General features: G+C 47.4%; 2 protein-coding genes across 4 annotated transcripts; one reads left to right on the plus strand and one right to left on the minus strand.

Annotated features, from left to right (window-relative positions):
- Window positions 1-857: 857 nt before the first annotated feature.
- Window positions 858-7466, minus strand: LOC141112656 (purine nucleoside phosphorylase-like). Its single transcript, XM_073605642.1, has 6 exons — window positions 7353-7466; window positions 5347-5516; window positions 5110-5213; window positions 3879-4054; window positions 3498-3688; window positions 858-2217 (listed from the first exon to the last, which is right to left on the minus strand). The coding sequence occupies exons 1-6, from the start codon at window positions 7373-7375 to the stop codon at window positions 2015-2017; spliced, it is 867 nt and encodes a 288-aa protein (XP_073461743.1). The 5' UTR covers window positions 7376-7466; the 3' UTR covers window positions 858-2014.
- Window positions 7467-11227: 3761 nt separating this feature from the next.
- CMTR2 (cap methyltransferase 2) lies at window positions 11228-16624 on the plus strand. 3 transcript variants are annotated; one of them, XM_073605644.1, is made up of 2 exons: window positions 11228-11353; window positions 13337-16624. In XM_073605644.1, exon 2 carries the CDS (start codon window positions 13346-13348, stop codon window positions 15563-15565), a length of 2220 nt encoding a protein of 739 aa, XP_073461745.1. In that variant the 5' UTR covers window positions 11228-11353; window positions 13337-13345; the 3' UTR covers window positions 15566-16624. The 3 variants fall into 3 exon arrangements, with proteins under 3 accessions (XP_073461745.1, XP_073461746.1, XP_073461744.1); XM_073605645.1 differs by lacking the exon at window positions 11228-11353 and adding an exon at window positions 11363-11472; XM_073605643.1 differs by lacking the exon at window positions 11228-11353 and adding an exon at window positions 11384-11506.
- The last annotated feature ends 7592 nt before the right edge of the window (window positions 16625-24216 follow it).

The raw sequence follows: 24216 nt of genomic DNA on the forward strand, positions 1-24216 counted from the left end.
TTATAACCCCCTTCACTGCCAGACTCCACCCACAGTTCATTCCAGTGATCCTTTCACTACTGGACCCTACCCACACTTCATTCCAGGGACCTATATACTCTACCCACACTTTATTCCGGCGACCCCTGGTGGATTCTCTAACTCCTTAACTGCCAGCCCCTATTCCTGGCACCATTGGCAAACATATTAACACATTCACTGCCAGATTCCAGTAAGTGATTCCTCTTTCACTGCTGGACTCCACCCAAACTTCATATAAGGTACCCCTTCACTTAGAAGGTGTCAGACTCCACCCACACTTGATTACAGGAACCCAGAGAAGTTCCTGAACGCCTTCATAACTGGACTCCACCCACATTCCAGTCCAGGGGCCCTGAGGCAACCCTGTAACACCTTCACTGCAATATGATTTTTGCATGGAATGATTATTTAACAATAATTGTACCAGAGACTTCCAAGCCCCATCTACCCCCTCAGACTTGAGCTAGCATCTAATTTGAAACTATATTCTAATATTAATTAAAGAGCTAAAATTAGATGAGCGCCAATGAGAATGGAAAAAAACATATGATTGATCAGTGGGCAGGACCCTGCAATGGTGGGTGGTGATATCATAGTTGGAAAGTAGTGATGTCATCTGTTACATGACTCAGGAAAAGCAGGTCAACATGACTCAAATCTGAGTGTGAAACATGGCGGCTCATCAGGACCACTGCAGTGTAAAAATATTCAGTAAAGCAAAGTGCCGTAACCAATAGCAACCAATCTGGCGTCATACTGAATTCCATATAAACGCCTTTGTATGTGATGTGCATGCGCCCCCCTAATAGTGAGGAATCATAAAAAAGGAAACATGATCAATTTGCAAAATTTATTCATCTCATTTCTACAGAAGATAATAAGGATTCCATCCTGGTGAGTTTGAGGCCAGACATTGGTCTGCCTACAATCTGTGTACAATTTGCAATACAATCAATGTACAAACTACATACAATCTGTGTACAGTGTCAGCACTGGCTGTATCAGAAACAGTATCTGAAGTATGAGAGCGCCACAAGCTTACACTGAAACCAGTGAAAGTTTTTCTTTATAACAGGTCAGAGGATTTATCTAACATGTTTTAGAGGTTCAACTCCCCCTTTTATCAGGGCTTTAGCGCTTCAGTGTTTGGGGTATACTGGACAGTCAGGCTGGTGCGCAGCAATTATTATTTTCACTAGAATCTTTGTTTCACACAATTGTTGTCATTATACCCTAATCATTGAAGCACTCAAGCACTGAAGGGAAATTAAGCCCCTGAAACGTGTTGATATATATACTATGGCCTGTTAGCTAGAAAAATTCATGTTTAATGGACTTAGACTAATCTGTGGTGCTCCCATCCTTCTTTTACTGATTACTCAAGGCACCCCCAGGGATACCCAAGGTAATAGACAGCTGCCTTTAGGAACTGAACTTTGAACTATTGATCACCTAATAGTGGGTTCAGCGCTCCACCAACATGTCCCTTGGGACCTACAGAGAGATCTTCATATACATTATTCTCTCCAATGTTTCCCAATGTTCCTGAGGCAAGTCCTAAGCTTTGATGTCTGGGGAGATCCTGAATACCCTCTTGTCCATCTACCCATCATGCACACAGTGCAGGCAGAGGGCTTCATGTATGCAGTGCAGGCGAGTAAACCTCTCTGTGTATACGATGAAGGTGAAGCTCTTCTATACAGTGCTGGGGAAGCTCTCTGTGTATAGTGCTGGTGGAGCTCTCTTATATAAGGCAGTTGGGTGGAGTTCTCTGTCTATACAGTGCAGGTGGCACTCTCTTTGTATACAGTGCAGGTGGAGCTCTTCTATACAATGCTGGTGGAGCTCTAAATGTATACAGTGCAGGTGGAACTACAATATGCAGTACAGAGGGAGCTTTTTGTATATCTGTTACAAACAGGAATATTAATGAGCTAGAACTAGGTGGAGCACTAACAGCCTATGAGGATCTTCTACCTTCTTCTGTTTGGAGTCAGTCTGGAATCCTCCCCACCAGGGCAGTGATCAATGCTGTCAGTTCCGGTGCTCGCTCCTCAGATGTCTGGAGGACTTCCTGGTGGTTGGCACGAGTGGAGCTGTCATATGACGTCACTACCTTATTGGTGATGAGAGAGAAACCAAAAATTCGAAGACCGCAATGACGTCCCACCAGAACCTCAGGAACCGTGCTCATCCCTGGAACCAAAGAAGGAGAGGATCACCTAGGGCAGAGTACATATGGGTGGAGAACATAGAGGAGGGAAATGAGAACAGGGTGGAGCAGAGAGATGCAGAAGAATAGAGCAGGGGGGAGCACATAGAAGAGAAAGAAGAGAGCAGGGGGGGGATGGAGGTAGAAAGAAGAGATTTGGGGGGGGGGGGCACAGAGAAGAAAAAGAAAAGAACACTGGGAGCACAGAAAGGAAGGAGAACAGAGCAAGAGAGAACTCAGAGAGGAGGAAGAAGAGAACAAGAGGGGGCACACAGAGAAGAGAGCAGAGGGGAGCACAGAGAAGAAGAAGAATAGAGCAGGGTGGAGTACAGACAGGAGGAAGCAGAGGACAGGGTGGAGTATAGAGAGGAAAAAAAATAGGATGGAGTGCATGTAGTACAGAGAGGAGTAAGAAAAGAACAGGGCAAAGCACATATTGGTGGAATACAGAGAGGTGGAAGAAGAGAACACAGTGGGGTAAATATAAATGGAGTACAGAGAGAAGGAACAAGAGAACAGGGTGGAGTATATATAAGTGGATTGCAGAGAGAAGTAAGAAGAGAACAGAGAGGAGGAAGCAGAGCAGGGGGAGGACAGACAGAAGAAAATGTGTGGAAGTACAGAGAGGAGGAACCAGAAAACAGTGTGGAGTACAGAGTGGAGGAAGAAGAGAACAGGTTGCAGTACATAAGGGTGGTGAACAGAGAGGAGGAAAAGAGCAGGGCGAAGCACAGAGAGGAGGAAGAAGAGAACAGTATGGAATACAGAGAGGGAGAAGCAGAGAACAGGGTTGAATACAGAGAGGAGGAAGAAAAGAACAGGGTGTAGTACAGAAAGGAATAAGAAAAGAACAGAGTGGAGTACAGAGAGGAGGAAGAAGAAAACAAGGTGGAGTATAGAAAGGAGGAAGCAGAGAACCCGGTAGAGTAAAAAAAGGAGGAAGCAGAAAACACGGTGGAGTATAGAATGGAGGAAGAAGAGTATGGGGGGAGTAAAGAGAGAGGGAAGCAGAAAAAAGGGTTGAGTAGAGAGAGGAGGAAGAAGGGAACAGGAAGGAGGAAGAAAAGAACAGGGTGGAGTAGAGAGGAGAAATAAGAGAACAGGGTGGAGTACAGAGAGGTGGAAGAAGAGAACAGGGTGGAGTAGAGAGGAGGAAGAAGAGAACAGGATGGAGTACAGAGAGCATGAAGAAGAGAACAGGGTGGAGTATATAATGATAGAGTTCACAGAAAAAGCAGAAGGTTACAGAGTAGAGACCTCTTACCAACAGCATCAGCTCCCAGCAGTTGCAGCATTCGGCCCTCAGCGATGGTCTCATAGGAGGGGCCCCCCACCATGCAGTACACACCTTCCCGGATGTAGCTTTGTATGCCCAGCTCCCGCGCACAGTCCTTGGCTAGGCTCCGCAGATGGCAGTCATAACCATCTGACATACAAGGGAAGCGTTCGCCAAACCTGTCATGGGACATCAATGACACCATGAGGAGCCACACCCCCTCCTGGCACAGGTGGAACCACACCAGGGACTGCACTGGACTATTCTATAGTGGTCTGTGAGAGGATGGGTTGTGGGATAGGCTGGGAATGAGGGATTCAGAGGACAACAATAACACTTCATGACATACCATGCCCAGCCTCCCCTTACCTGTCATCGTTGGGTCCTCGCAATGGATTCTGTCCAGCCAATCCTGGCAGGTTGATGTGATCTTTAATGAACATGATGTCCCCCACAGAATAGCCGTCATTCAGCCCTCCCGCTGCGTTAGTCACAATTAGCGTGTGCACTCCCAGCAGAAAGAATACACGCACTGGGAACGCCACCTGCACAGGCAGAAAACTAGATGAGCCCCAGAGAGTAGCTGGTAAGGCACATGCTGCCCTTAGCCTTCTCTAGTGTTGCTCATGATGAACCAATGAGGCGTATACCAGTCCGGGGAAAGAAATCATAGCCCCCCCCGCTCACCTTTTCGGGCACTGGAAATGGCCCAGTAACCATAAAGGAAGTTCCTTATTTCTGGAATTGATTAGAATTTTTATTGCACTGAGGGGGCAATAATTGGCAGCCTTTACCACCAGAGGGGTGGTTGGGGCGGAGGATTCCTCTACCGGCCTATTACTATTCATTATTCTATAAAGGAAAGACCAGGAAGCTCAGGAGGTTCCCAGCTTTGGTGCTTGTTTGTCCATAAAATGCCAAAGGACTGTGTGAGGTCTAGTCCCTGATCTGATGTCAGCCTTGCTGGGATCGGTGGGATGTTGGTGGAGGAATTGCTACAGATACCTATTCAGTGCTATCAGTGTCAACTCCTCCCCCCTCAGGTATCAGATAGGGGCTCAGACCTCACACAATCCTGGACTTACCTGTGGATATTAATGAGCTAAAGGCTGTAAGTCACTGACACCAACTTCCCCCAGGTATCAGATGGGACCTCAGACCTCACACAGCCCTTGGCTCTCCTATGGATGTTAATAAGATAAATGGTGTAAGTCACTGACACCACCTGCCCCCTCCCCCAGGTATCAGATGGAGGTTTCGAGCTCACAGCCCTCGTCTCTCCTGTGGTTGTTATAAGACAAAAGCTGAAAGTCACTGACACGACCTCCCCTCTCAGGTATCAAATGGGGCTCAGAATTCAAACAGCCCTCGCCTCTCCTGTGGATGTTAATAAGATAAAGGCTATAAGTCACTGACACCACCTCTCCCCTCCCTTACTATAAGAGAATGGAAAGAGTTAAACTCTTTCCTGATGATTCTCTTTACACATTATTGTTATTGTGAAAGTTCAGTGGCTGATTTGCTCACACCGGTTACATGTGAAAAAGACAGAGGAGCTTATGGGGGCACCTGGCATCAGCTACTAACCATTGCTACTTACTGCAGAGATGGAGTGGCCCTCATACATGTGGAACCGACCCTGCATGCAGACACACGGTTTCCCATTCAGCATCCCGAGCACCAACCTGCCAGCGTGGCCCTGCACTGGACAACACAAAGAGGTGAACATCCCTCTACTCCCCCCATACTGAAGAATACCAAGAGGTAGGTACACCAATTCTAGCCCACACCCCTTGGAGAGTGCTGCTTTAAGTCCAACAGGCCTATACTCACTTACCGGTGCTGCGGGGGAAGTGCGGGATATGCTCATACGGTATGATGACTCTATCATGTAGGGTGTCGGCCAGAGATCCCAGACCAGAACCGCAGATGATCGCTACTCGGGGTCGGAAGTTGGTGTGAGCCAGAATCCATTCAGCAGCCTCCATGTACAACTCTGCGGGGAGACTGCAGGAGAAGGGAAGAATCATCGGCAGAGATCGCAATATGATCATCAACTGACACAGATCACAGTGCTACAAGAGGAGTCAACCATCAACTGACACAGATCACAGTGCTACAAGAGAACCATCAACTGACACAGATCACAGTGCTACAAGAGGACCATCAACTGCCACAGATCACAGTGCCACAAGAGGACCATCAACTGACACAGATAACAGTGCTACAAGAGGACCATCAACTGACACAGATAACAGTGCTACAAGAGGACCATCAACTGACACAGATCACATTGTTATCATACGACTGACAGACATAGATCAAAGCGCTATAATATGACCATCAACTGAAAAAGTTCACAGTGCTACAATATGATAACTGACTAACACAGATCACAGTGTTTAAAGTGTTACTAAACCCAGGACTCTGCATTCACTATATCTGATCTCCCACAGTACACAGAAATTCAATTCTTTTAGTAAATATAAACTGCCAAATACCTTTTCTCATCAGCAGTATATAGCAGTTTTGTGACTTCTATCAGTGTCTGACTAAAGCTTGTAGGAGGAGTTTTCATTCTCATCTGACTGTCCTATGAGGCTGCATGACTCCTGACCCTCTGTCTGGACAGTGTTGATTGGCCCTGTGCTAATCACATGCACCCTTCCAAAAAAAACAAAAACCTTTCTAGCAATACAAACCAAACTGAGCATGTGCAGAGTGACTCCAAGGCTCTGTGCTATCAGGGGATGGATTGGGGACAGTGGAAGAAGGGGAGGATCAGAGGAGACAGGATCAAACAGCCTTTATACACAATGCGGAGGATTTACCCCTTAGGTTCCACAATGAGTATAACAAGCATGCTTTACTGCATATACAGACTGATTTTACTGTTGGGGTTTTAGTAACACTTTAATATGACCATCACCTGACATAGATCATATTGCTACAATTTGACCATTAATTGACATGGATTAGTCCTGTGGGATGGGATCTGTATGATTTACATTAAAGGCGAACTCAGACAGTAATGGGTTAATTTTAGTTTAGTTGTTTTTACATTCTGGGTCTCCTTTTAGTACAGTATATACAATGCATCATCCAATACATTACAAAGAACTTCCAGAGCTCTCTGGGGTATCTAAGGAGACAGCTAGGCAGAGCAGCCCACTTTTCTCTAACCATCTGAGTCCTGTAAAGCTTCTTCAAAACATTTTAAAAATGAATTTTATTTCCATTTTTATTCAACCATAATGAATGACGAAACCTTGTAAAAAAAATGCTTTTATAGTTCCATTACACTGATTAGTGACTAGGACCTCTTTATCTCTAATCTATATCAGAGGAAGACCACTTCCTGTTTCTGATAACAACCAATCCCATCCACCTGTCATTCTCAGATCCATCATGTGAGCTGTCCATGGTGCTGATTCATGTAAAAAGGAAAAGAATGAGAGCCAAATAAAGACATTACAGACAGTGCTGGGTGAGGTTCACCATTTCTTGTAATATGGAAGGAAAATTCGGATTGATCAGTGATGGGATAAATCATCTCCTCAGACTGCACCTCTGCGCTCTCTCTATTGCCCTCACTTCATCTGCTCTTCTATTTGCTCCCCCCTTCTACCCTTCTTTCTCTTCTGTCCCAGATCCCAACCTCTGATCTCTGTACTCCCCCCTTTCCTACCTCCAATGCATTTCCAAGATTAGCAGACAGTATATTTGCTGTGCTGTCCCCCCATCCCCATCAACCCAAACATTGTGCACCTTCCAGTCTGGTGACATGGTGTTAATGTAAGGGCCCCTCCACAGGTGAGCCTACCTGTATAATTTCTGCCTTACCTGCCCTCCATAGGACGGGCCATATCACTGGTGTCTGTATGAGAATCACAGGATGAAGATCTCTCCCTCCTTAATCCCTTAACAACCAAGGACTGCACGTGCCGTCTCTGTGGAGATGACAAGGATTAAAGACACGGTTCATCGAGAGGTGTGGCAGGAGGTTGCAAGGGGCATCAGCGGAGGGGGGGGGCTCCACAATATGCTGCTATTTTTAGCACACCTATATTGGAAGTGTGACACCTGGACCTCACCCATATACTGTATATCAGGTGACACTTAAACATAACCTAGTCACCCAGAGCTCACCTACATCTTAGAGGAAATACCCACACTTCAAATGCACCTTGCAGGAGTCAAAGAGACCTCACCTACATCTCACACGCAATACGCGGACCACACCTACATCTCACAGGAGACACCAAGACCTCACCTACATTTCACAGGAAACATCCAGACCTCATCCACAGCTCACAGGAGATCCCCGGACCACACCTGCATCTCAAAGGAGACACCCAGAATTCCCCTACATCTCACAGGAGAACCCCAGACCACACCACCTACATCTCACAGGAGACACCCAGACCTCACCTACATCTCACAGGAGACACCCAGACCTCATCTAAATATCACAGGAGACTCTTGGACCACACCTACATCTCACAGGAGACCCCTGCCCCCAACCTACATCTCACAGGAGGCACTCAGACCTCATCTACATCTCACAGGAGATACCCAGACCATACCTACATCTTACAGGAAACACCCAGACCTCACAGGAGTCACCCAAAGCTCACCTACATCATTGAGATACCCACACCTCAAATGCACCTCACAGCGCAAACAGACCTTACCTACTGTACATCTCAGAGGCCATACCCACACTTCATCAACATCTCACAGGAGACACCAAGACCTCATTTACATCTCACAGGAGACCCCCGGACCACACCTACATCTCACGGGAGACCCCCAGACCTCATCTATATCTCACAGAAGACACCAAGGCCTCACCAACATCTTACAGGAGACCCCCGGACCACACCTACATCTCACAGGAGACACCCGGACCTCACCTACATCTTACAGAATAAACCCAGACCACACCTACATCTCACAGGACACACCCAGAGCTCACCTACGTCTCACAGGAGAAACCCAGACCACACCTACATCTCACAGGAGACACCCAGAACTCACATACATCTCACAGGAGACCCCCGGACTACACCTGCATCTCACAGGAGACACCCAGACCTCACCTACATCTCACAGGAGAGATAAAGACCACACCTGCATCTCAAAGGAGACACCCAGAATTCACCTACATCTCACAGAACCCCAGACCACATCACCTATATCTCACAGGAGACACCCTGAGCTCACCTGAAGACCCCCAGACCTCATCCACATCTTACAGGAGATCCCTGGACCACACCTGCATCTCAAAGGAGACACCCAGAATTCCCCTACATCTCACAGGAGACACCCAGACCTCATCTACATTTCACAGGAGACCCTTGGACCACACCTACATCTCACATTAGACCCCCGGTCCCAACCTACATCTCACAGGAGACACCTAGACCTCACCTACATCTTACAGGAGATACCCAGACCACACCGACATTTCACAGGAGACACCCAGAACTCACAGGAGTCACCCAGAGCTCACCTACATCATAGAGGAGATACCCACACCTCAAATGCACCTCATAGGAGTCAAACAGACCTCACCTACATCTCAGAGGACATACCCACACCTCACCTACATCTCACAGGAGATACCTGGATCTCATCCACAGGAGACCCCCAGACCTCACCTACATCATCTCACAGGAGACACCAAGACCTCACCTGCATCTCACAGGAGACACCAAGACCTCACCTAGATCTCACAGGAGACCCCTGGACCATACCTACATCTCACAGGAGACACCCAGAGCTCACCTACGCCTCACAGAGGACACCCAGAGCTCACCTACATCTCACAGGAGACACCCAGACCCCACCTACATCTCACAGGAGACCCCAAACTACGCCAGCATCTCACAAGAGAAACCCAGAGCTCACCCACATCTCACAGGAGACGCCCATACCTCACTTACATCTCACAGGAGACCCCTGGACCACACCTACATATCATGGGAGACCCCCAGACCTCATCTACATCTCACAGAAGACACCAATGCCTCACCAACATCTCACAGGAGACACCCGGACCTCACCTACATCTTACAGAAAAAACCCAGATCACACCTACATCTCACAGGAGACACCCAGAGTTCACCTACATCTCACAGGAGACCCGCAGACTACACCTACATCTCACAGGAGACCCCTGGACTACACCTAAATCTCACAGGAAACACCTAGACCTCTCCTAAATCTACCATGAGACCCCCAGACCTCACCTACATCTCACAGGAGACACCCAGACCACACTCACATCTCACAGGAGACAACCAGAGCTCACCTACATCTCACAGGAGATTCCCAAACTACACCTACATCTCACAGGAGACACCCAGACCTCGCCTACATCTCACAGGAGACACCCAGACCTCACCTACATCTCACAGGAGACCCCCGGACTACACCTACATCTCACAGGGGACACCTAGACTTCTCTTACATCTACCAAGAGACCCCCAGACCTCACCTACATCTCACAGAAGATAATCAGACCTAACCAACTTCTCACAGGTGACACCCGGACCTCACCTACATCTCACTGGAGAGACCCAGACCTCGCCTACTGTACATCCCACAGGATACACCCAGACGTCACCCACATCCCACAGGATACACCCAGACTTCACCTACATCCCACAGGATACACCTACTGTAGATCTCACTGTCCCTTCAACTGACTTTGATAAGGAATGAAATATGTACAAAAAAGCCTCATCTGTATTGCCTGTACTATATAGTTCCATTAGCCACCAACTGCACAGCTCTGGCCAATTTACTGTAAAAGCATAAAGATTGCAACTGGGGTTCCTGGTCTTCTCTGATGCCCTAGGCTCCTGCCTAAGTTGCCTTGTAGACGATCTCATTCACTGTAGGAGGCCGAAGAAAGTAGCTGGGGCCCCTGGCCATCCTGCGCCCTAGACTGCTTCTTATATTGCCTTGTGGTTTATCCAGTTTACTGTAGGAGTGTGAAGGTCTTAACTGGAATCCCTGCACATCTCTCAGGTCCTAGGCTCCTACCTATATTGCCTTGTGGATGGTCCAACTTACTGTAGGATAAAGTTTGTAGCTGAGACCTTTGGACATCCTTAAGGCCCTAGCCTGCCTATACTGCCTTGTGGGTGGTCCAATTTACAGTAGGAGCATGAAGGTGGTAGCGGGGGGTGCCTAGATATTCATTTGGGCCCCCTGGCTTCTACCTATACGTATTGCCTTGTGGATGGTCCAACTCACAGTAGGAGGATAAAGGCTGTAGCTGGGGCCCTCTGACATATTTTGGGCTCTAGGCTCCTTCCCATATTGCCTTGTGGAGGGTCCATGTTTCTGTAGGAGGATGATGTTTGTAGCTTGGGCCCCTGGACACCTCTCAGGGCCCCTAGGCTGAAATGACTCTCCTTGAATACGTGGCACAGGGTATGGAGCTCAATCAAAGTGGAGACATGACCCCTGCCTGCCAGGGCCACAGTACTACTCAAAGGTCATCACAGGGGTCATGGTAGGTCACAGTGCTGAGAAATAAGATAAATGTTGGCTGTCACGGCGGTGTCATTGGACAAAATCTCGAACCTGGCTCAATGTGCAACCCAGGTCACTTCTGTACTGACCCCCTGTCACTCTGTGCAACCTCCCTCTCATGCTTCACTGTTTGTGGGCGGAGCTCTGACCAATGAGCGTTCATAAAGTACATCATGCTGAGGGCTTCCTCCCCAGCCTGACAGAAAGGAGGGGCGGGGATGTACAGACTTCTCCAATCAGGGACGGGGGGCGGAGAATGATACCGAACAGGAGGACGGCGATGATTCCACAACCAGGTAGGCCACAGTACGAAGGTCACGTGATCCTACCGCTGTTCGAGTCGCCGCGGAGACGGGAGGGTCATGTGACGGCGCGGAGGGGAGTGTAAGCCACGTGACCAGCCCGACACTTCCGGGTTAGAGAGAAACTTTCCAGCCGGGTACAGAGAGGTAGTGAGGGGCGGACATGGAGGGGGGCATTTCATAAAGAGAGGGGGGACATTATATAAAGAGGGAACAGGGCGGGCGGAGGTATTATTACATGGGGAGGATAGTACATGATAGTACAAGGGGTGGGGGGCACGGTAAATGGAGAGGGAGCCGTATATACCGGGGAGGAATTACATGTAGGGAGGAAGAGTAGATTGGGCAGTACACAGGGGTACAATACATGGGGAAGGGGAGGAGGAATTGAATGGATATGAGGCAGTACACGGGAGGAAATACATTGGGGGAGGAGTTAGTGCATTAAAGAACAGGGGCAGTTTATGGATTAGAGGACAGTACAATGGGGCACTGCATGATTAGGAGGTGAGGAGAGTTCATTGATGGCTGGGGACAGCGGGGGGGGGACAACAAAGTGGGACAGTGCATGGAAAGGGGGGGGGGCAGTGCATTGATAGAGGGGGGCGCTCAGTACAGTGCAAGTTAGAGCCCATTCCCACAGGGGCAACTTTGGATCCGACTTCAAGTCGCCCCTAGTCGCCTCAAGTCACGCTACATGAAAAAATCAATGTAAGTGAATGGATCCGTCTTAATGCACGCTACTGCAGTCGCTCCGACTTCAGAAAAGGTTCCTGTACTACTTCAATCCGACTTGAAGGCAACTTGTACCCATTGATTTCAATGGAAGTTGCCTCCAAGTCTGATCACTGTTCAAACTGAGGCAACTTTACAGGAAGCAGAAAGGAAACAGAAAGTAATTTCCTCCACTAAACAGCCAGCCCCCTCCTTCTCACACACAGCTGATAAGCTCTGATTGGCCACTTGTAAAGTTCCCTATCCTGGAGGCGACTTCAAGTTGTGTTGTAAATTGCCCCAAGTCGTGCTGTGATTCATACTCAAGTCGTGTCCAAGTTGCCTCCCAAAGTTGCACTGGAAGTCGTGTTGCCGCTGTGTGAATGGGCACTAAGTGAATAGATGGTGGGGGAGTACAGGACATGTTAATACATAGATGGTGGGGGAGTACAGGGCGGGTTGGTACATGGATGGTGGGGGAGTATAGAACATGTTAGTATATGGATGTTGGGAGTAGGGAGCGGGTTAGTACATGGATGGTGGGGAGTACAAGGCGGGTTGGTACATGGATGGGCAGGGGAGTACAGGACATGTTAGTACATGGATGGTGGGGGTGTACAGGGTGGGTTGGTACATGGATGGTGGGGGAGTATAGGACATGTTAGTACATGGATGGTGGGGGAGTACAGGGCGGGTTGGTACATGGATGGTGGGGGAGTATAGGACATGTTAGTACATGGATGGTGTGGAAGTACAGGGCGGGTTAGTACATGGATGGTGGGGAAGTATAGGACATGTTAGTACATGGATGGTTGGGAGTAGAGGGCGGGTTGGTACATGGATGGTGTGGAAGTACAGGGCGGGTTAGTACATGGATGGGCAGGGGAGTACAGGATATGTTAGTACATGGATGGTGGGGGAGTACAGGGCGGGTTAGTACATGGATGGTGGGGGAGTGTAGGATGGGTTAATACATGGATGGTGGGGGAGTATAGGGCGGGTTAGTACATGGATGGTGGGGAGTACAGGGCGGGTTGGTATATAGATGGGCGGGGGCGTACAGGACATGTTAGTACATGGATGGTGGGGGAGTGCAGGATGGGTTAGTACATTGATGGTGGGGTAATACAGGTGGGTTAGTACATGGATGGTGGGGCAGGTTATGGGGAGGACAGGTACACGGTGCACTAAAGTGACCCTGTAAATGGGCGGGGTTTTTTCTTCTATAGCACTGACTCCCCTTCCCCTTTTCATCCTGCACAGATCTGCACCATGTCTAGCGGTGATCTTCCCCCGGAAATCGAGTCTCTGTTCGGAAAGCGCTACACGTATAACAAGGACACAACATGGCATCTGCCAGGTCCCTCAGAGTTCCTGACTTCTGAACATGAGGAATTCCCTCGCCTTCTGTCCCTGAAGGAGTCTCTGAACAATGTGAAGAACTTGCTGAGTGACAAGAAGCTGGACGAATGGCACCGGCACACTTCCTACACCAACAAGGCCGGGCGGGTGGTCCCTGAGGTGCGCAAACAAGCCAATGCTGAGCTCTGCACTCAGGCCTGGTGTAAGTTCCATGAGATCGTGAGCACCTACCCGCTGATCCCCAACAGCGCCCTGTGGAACAGTGAGCTGAACAGTGTGCACCTGTGTGAGGCGCCAGGGGCTTTCATCGCAAGCCTGAACCACTATGTGAAGACCCAGGAGCTGCACTGTGACTGGAACTGGGTTGCCAACACACTGAACCCATATCACGAGGCCAACAACGGTATGGTAATGATTGCAGATGACCGACTCATCGCCAACACGTTGCCGTGGTGGTATTTTGGGCCGGACAATACTGGTGACATCATGACGCTAAAGTACCTGAATGGCCTACAGCAGTTTCTCAGAAACATGTCCACTGTGCACATCATCACGGCTGATGGAAGCTTTGACTGCCAGGGGAACCCTGGAGAGCAGGAGAGCCTAGTCTACCCTCTACACTACTGTGAGGTGGTGACCTGTCTAACCATTCTGGGCCCCGGGGGGTCCTTCGTCTTGAAGATGTTCACTCTCCTCCAGCATTCATCTGTTAATCTCATGTATCTCCTGAATTGCTGCTTCCAGGAGGTACACGTCATCAAACCAGGAACCAGCAAGGCCGGGAATTCCGAGGTCTACGTGGTCTGCCTCAGCTACATTGGCAAAACAGCGTTTCAGGAGCACCTAACTAAAATGACAGCCCACTTTGAGGAAGAGATAGGCAGCAAATCTCTGTTTCCACATAAGAGCCTTCCGGCATCCTTCCTGGAGTCTCATTACAAATGCTGCACTTTCTTCCATCAGCATCAGACACAAACCATCCAGGAGAACCTCCATCTCTTCTCCCACATGGGGGATGAGGAGCAGGCCCATCTGGAGAATCTGCGAGAGGCTGCAGTCTTCTACTACCTGCAGAACTTTCAGATAACTTACATTCCTCGGAGGCAGTGGCTGGTGAGGAAGCCGCAGGTGGGCTGCGGCCTAAATGCTCGCTGGCTGGGGATCAGAAATCGCCGCACGGACACTTACAATGAGAGGAAGCAGCTGGAAACTTTGACATGGGATGAGAAGGTTGCTCGCGGCTACTTTAGTTCCTGGTTGGAAGACCACATACAAGGTGAAACCAGCAATGGCTGCCTTCTAGAAGGTTCTAGATCTAGACTCCGGTACGAGGAATTGTACTTACTCCAGGGCCAGCGGCTCAAAAGAATACAGAGCTCCCCGTTTTGTGATGGCGAACTTCTAAATACCTTCAATGAAACTATTGAGAGTTGTAACAGAGATAAGGCTAGATCTCTGCTGGGGTGCCCTTCCTGCTCTCTGCAGGTCACTGACGGGCTGGTGTCCAAGCTTCTACACAGAGTGAACAATAGCCACCATGTCTTGGTGATTGGAGCTTCTCCGCTGTTTGATGCTCTGAGGCACAGACATGTGGCGGTGGGTTTTGTGGAGTCTACTGCACCTCAGCAGCCTATTTCTGTTCTTCATGATGGAGATCCCCTTTATCAGCAGCAGTTGTTTGACTCTGTCCTCAGCACTTTGCAGCAGTTGGGGAGCGGTGGCACTTTGGTGCTGCCCATCCTGTCCTCTCTGACCCGTTTCACAGCTGGTGTTGTGTATATATTGTATCATTGCTTCCAGGTCATCAGCTTCTCCTGTACGACCAGCGAGCTTACCCCGGGCAGCAATGCTGCACTCTTGTGTTGGGGGTACCGCCCTCTGCCACCTTTGGCCTACCAGCACCTCCAGCAGCTCCTTACTGACCTGGCCCAGACCTCTGGTGGGACACAGCAGGTTCTGGAGTTCATTCCCATGGAGGAGCTTCTTACAGGCCCTTTTCTGGAGTTCCTGTGGGACCTGAATGCAGCAATTATCAGGCACAACCTCCATCTGATCGGCCTGCAAGAAAATGAAAAGGTTTTACAGAATGCCCGCCAATCGCAGACACCATTACAGCTCCCAACACAATAGTGAATTGCATGGTCCCGTGCAGATACCAGGGATTGTGCCATCTGGGCTCCTGTACCTGCAATATACTTATGTCTGTACAGTGTACATATTGTATATAAAGCCTCACCAGATTTTGCAGAGGCGTCTGATCATTTCATTTCATTTCTAGACTGACCAGTCTTTGCCTTATTTATCAAAGAAGGATAATGTTGTGTGGGAGGCAAATTAAACAGTCATTATTGTTTGTTAACATGGACGGGTGTCCTTCTATTTGATTGGCAAGAGTAATATGATGGTTAAATGGTCACTCCACCTAGACCTGATATTTTTCTTTGTATGCTGGGTAGTGTCTCTGGGACTCTGTTGGATCTCTTTCTGTGCTCAATATGAGGGTCTCCCACCATCCCCGTGCTGGACATTGGGGTCTGCACACCTGCTGTGCCCATTATGGAGGGTTCTTACCATCCCTGCACTAAGTTGCTGGGTCTGTACACCTGCTGTGCCCATTATGAGGAGTTCCCACTATCCCTGCACTGAGTTTCCAGGTCTGCACACTATGCCCAGTCTGAAGCGTTCCCGCCATCTCTGCTGGATTTTTGTTTTAAAGAGAATGGGATCGGGGAATACCCCAAGGTTAATGGGTGAGGACCTAGCCAGGAACTGTAGGGGAAATACCAATGGAGTCCCCAAAACCTACCATAGGTCTGCAGGATCCTTGGTACACCATCATATCTCTTCTGGATGGAGTGACGATTTAAAGTTATGTAAGTTTCCTGTATGAAAATCAGCCGAGTGATATTTTGATTTCTAATTCTGATCATTGTACATTTGTTATTTCACTGTTTTGTATTTTCGGTTTTGTATATTTTTTCTGTTGAAGGTCCAGCAGTTATCAGGACAGTATTTGAGTTTGAGGTCGGAGTTCTTCATGCCTCTCGGAGCTATAACGATTACAGATTGTGACTGGCGGCCTCCATGTCACATGATCTGCCAGTGTTGGTGCCTCATTGTCGGAAAAATGAGAAATTCCAGAATATTATATTGTATGTTCGAAATGATGAGTAAAAAGGTATGAAGTGATTACGGCCTTTCTGCCCTTTATTAATTATATTGATCTAAGGTGCCATTACAGAAAATACCCACCATCTACCTATGACTGGATGGATATATCTCCTTTGTTATTATAGTGATCCACGCTGCCATTACAGAAAATACCCACCATCTATCCATCACTGGGCAGAGATGTGTCCTTTAATATTGTAGTGATTACATCATTATAGTGATCCAAGCCACCGTTACAGAAAATACTCGCCGTGTACTCATCACTGAACAGGTATCTGTCTTATATTATTATAGTGATCCAGATTTCCATTACAGAAAATACCCTCCATCTACCCATCACATGATGGGGATCTGGCATTTATTATTATAGTGATCCATGTGGCCATTACAGAATATAACCCCCTATCTACTTATAACTGTATGGGGATCTGTCTTTTATAGTGATCCAGTCCACCATTACAGAATATAAATGCCATCTACATCAGTGGATGGAGATCTGTCCTTTTATTAATATAGTGATCCAGGCCATCATTACAGAAAATCACAGGACAGAGATTTGTCATTGTTTAATCAAATAGTTATTATTGAAAGTTTTGTAGGTTTTACAAGAAACTTACAAAAAGAAAAACACAAATAAAAGAAGTACGCGAGAAAAAAAAAAAAGGTGGGGGGGGAAATACAGTAAAATGGACAGCAGTTTTGTAATCCTGAACAGTGCTAGCATACAGTGCATGCAGAAGGTATTCACAGCGCTTCACTTTTTCCACATTTTGTTATCTTGCAGCCTTATTCCAAAATTCCACAAACGATACCCCATAATGACAATGTGAACGTAGTTTGTTTGAAATCTTTTCAAATTTATTAAAAAAACAAAAAATCACCTGTACATAAGTATTCACAGCCTTTGCTCAATACTTTTGTTGAAGCACCTGTGGCACTAATTGCAGCGTCAAGTCTTTTTGAGTATGATGCTAAAAGCTTGGCACCTGTGGCGGCCCGTCCATTATAGGCGCCGCCCCCCTATCCATGCAGGAGAGAGGAGACGCATTGAGGAAGCCACTCGATCAGAGGACACCGGAGCTGCTGCTCGCAGCCTGCCACGCTGGAGGACACTGCCACCTTGATGGGGTAAGTGCCGGACCGACCAGTCACCCGGGAGCCCCCCCCCCAAAAAAAAAACACCAACTGCCACTGCTTGGCACACCTATTTTTGGGCAGTTTCTCCCATTCTTCTTTGCAGGACCTCTCAAGCTCCATCAGGTTGGATGGGGAGCGTCGGTGCACAACCATTTTTAGATCTCTCCTGAGTTGTTCAAGTCTGAGCTCTGGCTGGGACACTCAAGGACATTCACAGAGTTGTCCCGTAGCCACTTCTTTGTTACCTTGGCTGTGTGCTAGGGTCATTGTCCTGTTGCAAGATGTCCCCATTGATAACGTCCTTTTGATGACGAAACGCGTCTGGGTACGCACGCAGCGACGCTACCATATGACCAGGAAGTAGGACGAGCTCCGCTCCCATGTTTTTATGCCGGCCGGCGATTTGTAATATATGCGATACAAGTTCTTTTATCCTGTAAGTGCAATACTTTATTCATTAAATCTGGTTTTTACGTATTTCACCATGGATGGTTTATCATTTATATTTTGGGTTGTATACTGATGGTATGGATTCCTGGCTAATGTGGACGAATCAAAGTGTTCCCGGTCAACCATTGATCAGTTCCTAGTCTAACATAGAGCTTGGTTACCACCGTGAGTCGGTAAGCACAATCTACAGCCACGGTGGTGGGTTTTTTCACCCCCCCCCCCTGTTTTTCCTTTTTGGTCTATTTTTGTGTGCTCACCAGGGTGTTTGGTATGTCTGTTTGTCCATGCTGAGCATTTGATATACTACACTATGGCCAGTTCTTTTTGTGTTTTCTCCTGTATCCATTGAGGGGACTACAATTTGAAAACGGACGTTGCGGTTTGGTTTTCTCATCTCAAAGGCCCAGGCAAACTTCTTTCACATTGTCATGGGGTATCGTTTGTAGAATTTTGAGAAAAATAATAAATTTAATCCATTTTGGAATAAGGCTGTAACATAACAAAATGTGGAAAAAGTGAAGCGATGTGAATACTTTCCAGATGCACTGTACATAGCAGCTTAACACATATGGTTAATGAACCAAAATGCAGTCTCTGCATAATTAAAGTGTAAGTAAACCCCCTATTGTTTTCAGCCAAGGAAGCTGCCATTTTTGCCTCTGTTTAATCTACAACTGCCGTGATGCTGCACATGTGATCAGTTATGACACCAGCCATTGGATGGTTTGACAGTTTGGTTGAGAGCACAACCAATGGGAGTGTTACATTTCCGGCACGTGCCGGAAATGAAACTATTTTATGGATGGGTTTACTTCTGCTTTTAAGAACATATCTAATGCACTAAGCTGATTATCCCAATATTGTGAAGTACACTACACCTTTCGTAAGTCTGCACAAAATACAGCATTTAACTCAGGATTATATAATAATCATACCTACTAGCACATTGGGGAAAAATGCCACTGTCCCAATACAGGCACGGTCATTGCCTGCCTTTAAAGGGGCTGTAAACCTTTGTGTTTTTTCACCTTACGACCCCCCAGCCCCCCCCCCATCTTACTTACCTGAGCCCTGGAACTGGAATCTCTGCCCAGGGTTCTCGGCCCTTGATTGGATAGATTGATGGCAGCATTGGCTCCCGCTGCTGTCTATCAAATCCAATGGGAGGGGGGGGCGAGTCATACATTTGGCGGCTATGGATGCCGAATGCTGGACTCGGGAGCACGCCCGCAAGGTAACCCCCTTGGGAGATTGCTTCTCCTAGGGGGTTGTCTGATATGGGGAGGAGCCGCCGTGGACCCTAGAAGATGAGGTTCGGGGCCACTCCTGTGCAAAACGAGCTGCACACTGGAGGTAAGTATGATATGTTATTTAAAAAAAAAAAAAGAACCCTTACAATCACTTTAAGTCAGTGCATACCTGTCGCTGGTATACCATCAGGGATATCTCAAATGACCATACTTGGCTAGGATTGCATGTACATAAGCATGGACCCAAGTAAATTGTTATACCTTTTAACATTGAAAAATCTGCGTAGACACCAATGCTGGGGGAGCTAAGCCAGAAGTCTGCAACCATGGATCCCACAACTTCTCCAATCTGCGAGGAGTACCCCTTTGTTGATAGATGTGGCACTCCTTAACCACTTGCCAACTAGGCTTTTTCTGGCTCTTTTTGTTTACAAGTTTAAATCAGTATTTTTGCTAGAAAATTACTTATAACCCCCAAACATTATACATTTTTCTCATGAGCTGCTTGGACCGTTTTCATGAGAAAGCCAGCTGCTGGCTGAAAACAACAATACCAGGGGGTTATGGCTGATAGCTTCAGCCATAATCCTGGTAAGCCACTTGCAAACCGGAACGTATATATATGTTCGACAGCCATTTAGGCACTATGCATTTACGTGCCAAAAATAATCTGGAAAGAAGGATTCTAACATTAGTTGGGAAAACTTTTTTATCCAGAAATCCCAACACACATGACAGCGGATTATTTATCAAATTAACCTGAAATGCCGTATTGATAATTCGGTGCCAGTAGCGAACCAGCTTGGGACATTGCCAAAGCAAATATAAAAGATCTGCTGAGGAGCCGTGGCAATGCGGCAATCGAATTCCTCCGTACGGTTCCACCGATGGAGTTGTATGGGTGTTCTGTACGATCTATGAATTAGAAATAGTTGGGATAACATATGTGTGGCCAAGAGGGAAACCTTTAAAACCTGATCCAATACCGCCTGCAACATCTCATCTATCTCCCCAATATCTTTTTCTTAGCCTATCCTACGAGGGATTTGGAGGTTAGCCAAGGATTTATCCAACAGTGCCCTATAAATAGAGGAAATAAGATCTTTCTTATCCAAAGCATTTAGCCAGGGAATCAATTAGGGGGATCAATCCCATGTGGATTGTTTTGGCCTGCACCAATTAGAGCATGTTGTAACTGAAGCTATTGGAAAAATCTTTGAGAGGAAATATCAAACTCCCCTTGCAGGTCCTGGAAGGATCTGAATTGGTCTTGTACAAATAGCTGGTGGAGGAATCGTACACCTTTATAATACCAGTGGTCAAAGCCAGAAAGCTTGCTCAATTCCACAAAACGCCCCCACCCACACATATAGTAGAGGGGAGAAACACCATGATAGCCCATAATCTGAGATCTGTCATTTAATATAATGATCCAGGTTGTCATTACAGAATGTACCCACCACCTACCCATCAAGGGATGGATCTCTGTTGGGGGAATACAGAATATCATCCAATTCTTTCGTCAGATGCCTATAGAGTACAATAGCTAGACTGGAAAACATGTCCAATAAATTTAAAGCCAAAACTGTTTGTTAGTTCTGTATGTATTCTGGGGAGGTTAGACCTCCTGTCAGGTCTATATTCTGTTCTGAGAGCACCGGAGTCCATCACACCCCCACTGCAGTCCCACATGGAACACTGCCGCTGGCGGTGAGAGCTTTCATGTCTGTCACTCTTCCTAATGGACGTCCTCATTGATCAGTTCTGACCAGGTCACCTTGTCAGTTATGTTCAATGCAGGAATCATAATTCCTCAAATCCTAAACACACCACCAATTCTGATTTCAGGAGTTACAGTATCTCACAAAAGTGAGTACACCCCTCACATTTTTGTAAATATTTTATTATATCTTTTCATGTGACAAAACTGAAGAAATTACACTTTGCTACAATGTAAAGTAGTGAGTGTACAGCTTGTATAACAGTGTAAATTTGCTGTCCCCTCAAAATAACTCAACACACATAACTCAACGCCATTAATTTCTAAACTGCTGGCAACAAAAGTGAGTACACCCCAAATTGGGCCCAATTAGCCATTTTCCCTCCCGGTGCCATGTGACTCGTCGGTGTTACAAGGTCCCAGGTGTGAATGGGGAGCAGGTGTGTTAAATTTGATGTTATCGCTCTCACTCTCTCATACTGGTCACTGGAAGTTCAACATGGCACCTCATGGCAAAGAACTCTCTAAGGATCTGAAAAAAGAATTGTTGCTCTACACAAGGATGGCCTAGGCTATAAGAAGATTGCCAACACCCTGAAACTGAGCTGCAGCACAGCGGCCAAGACCGTACAGCGGTTTAACAGGACAGGATCCACTTAGAACAGGCCTCGCCATGGTAGACCAAAGAAGTTGAGTGCATGTGCCCAGCATCATATCCAGAAGTTGTCTTTGGGAAATAGACGTATGAGTGCTGCCAGCAGTGCTGCCAGCATTGCTGCAGAGGTTGAAGGGGTGGAGGGTCAGCCTGTCAGTGCTCAGACCATACGCTACACATTGCATCAAATTAGTCTGCATGGCTGTCGTCCCAGAAGGAAGCCTCTTCTAAAGATGATGCACAAGAAAGCCCGCAGTTTGCTGAAGACAAGCAGACTAAGGACATGGATTACTGGAACCAGGCCCTGTGGTCTGATGAGACCAAGATAAACTTATTTGGTTCAGATGGTGTGAAGCGTGTGTGGCAGCAACCAGGTGAGTACAAAGACAAGTGTGTCTTGCCTGCAGTCAAGCATGGTGGTGGGAGTGTCATGGTCTGGGGCTGCATGAGTGCTGCCGGCACTGGGGAACTACAGTTCACTGAGGGAACCATGAATGCCTACATGTACTGTGACATACTGAAGCAGAGCATGATCCCTTCCCTTCGGAGACTGGGCCGCAGGGCAGTATTCCAACATAATAACCCCGAACACACCTCCAAGATGACCACTGCCTTGCTAAAGAAGCTGAGGGTAAAAGTGATGGACTGACCAAGCATGTCTCCAGACCTAAACCCTATTGAGCATCTGTGGGGCATCCTCCAATGGAAGGTGAAGGAGCGCAAGGTCTCTAACATCCACCAGCTCTGTGATATCGTCATGGAGGAATGGAAGAGGACTCCAGTGGAAACCTGTGAAGCTCTGGTGAACTCCATGCCCAAGAGGGTTAAGGCATTGCTGGAAAATAATGGTGGCCACACAAAATATTGACACTTTGGGCCCAATTTGGACATTTTCACTTAGGGGTGTACTCACTTTTGTTGTCAGCGGTTTAGACATTAATGGCTGTGTGTTGTTATTTTGGGGGGGACAGCAAATTTACACTGTTATACAAGCTGTACACTCACTACTTTACATTGTAGCAAAGTGTCATTTCTTCAGTGTTGTCACATGAAAAGATATAATAAAATATTTACAAAAATGTGAGGGGTGTACTCACTTCTGTGAGATACTGTATGTGAAGGAAGCAAGATTTCCCCAGCAGTGCAAAATATTTCAGGAGAGGAGAGTTCGAAGAAGGAGCTGAGTATTTAATTAGAAGAGAGATAGAGGAAGGAGCAGAGTCATCCAGCAGTGCAAAGTTGTTTTTTTGGGAGGAAAGGAGAGTTAGACGAAGAAGCAGAGTCCTCCAGCATTGCAGGGTATTTCAGGAGAGTTAGAGGAAGGAGCAAAGTCCTCCAGCAGAGTATTTCAGAGAGGAGAGTTATGCCCTGTACACACGATCGGACATTCCGACGACAAAATCCATGGATTTTTTCCGACGGATGTTGGCTCAAACTTGTCTTGCATACACACGGTCACGCAAATCTTGTCGGAAATTCCGAACGTCAAGAACGCGGTGACATACAACACGTACGACGAGAAGTTCAATAGCCAGTGTGGCTCTTCTGTTTGATTCCGAGCATGCGTGGAACTTTGTGTGTCGGAATTGTGTACACACGATTGGAATTTACCACAACGTATTTTGTTGACGGAAAATTAGAGATCCAGATCTCAAATTTTGTGTGATGGAATTTCCGATGGAAAATGTCCGATGTAGACTACACACGGTTGGAATTTCCGACAATAAGCTCCCATCGAACATTTTCCGTTGGAAAATCCAACCGTGTGTACGGGGCATAAGAAGAAGGAGCAGATTCCTCCAGCAGAGCATAGTATTTCAGGAGAGGAGAGTTAGAAAGAAAGAGCAGAGTCCCCCAGCACTGCAGAGTATTTTGGGAGAGGAGAATTAGAGGAAGGAGCAGCGTCCTCCAGCTGTGCAGAGTATTTCAGGAGATGAGAGTTAGAAGGAGCAGAGTCCTCCAGCAGAGCAGAGTATTTCGGGGGAGGAGAGTTAGAGGAAGGAGCAGAGTCCTCCAGCTGTGCAGATTATTTCAGGAGAGGAAAGTAAGAAGGAGCAGAGTCCTCCAGCAGACCAGAGTATTTCAGGAGAGTTAAAAGAAGGAGGCATAGTCCTCCAGCAGAGCAGAGTATTTCAGGAGACGAGAGTTAGGAAGGAGCAGAGTCCTCCAGCAGAGCAGAGTATTTCAGGAGAGGAGGGTTAGATAGAGGAAGGAACAGAGTGCTCCAGCAGTGCAGAGTACTTCAGGAGAGGAGAGTTAGATGGAGAAAGGAGCAGAGTCTGCCAGCAGCACAGGTGTGTCAGGAGGGAGGTGTTTTCCTTGCTGTCAGGTGGTGAAGCTGCTGCAGGTGATCTGTGTGAGAGGGGAGTGTGGTATCTCTCCCAGCCCTCCTGGCTCA

The sequence above is a fragment of the Aquarana catesbeiana genome, linkage group LG11, assembly GCF_042186555.1.
Source record: "Aquarana catesbeiana isolate 2022-GZ linkage group LG11, ASM4218655v1, whole genome shotgun sequence".
NCBI classification, from domain to species: domain Eukaryota; kingdom Metazoa; phylum Chordata; class Amphibia; order Anura; family Ranidae; genus Aquarana; species Aquarana catesbeiana.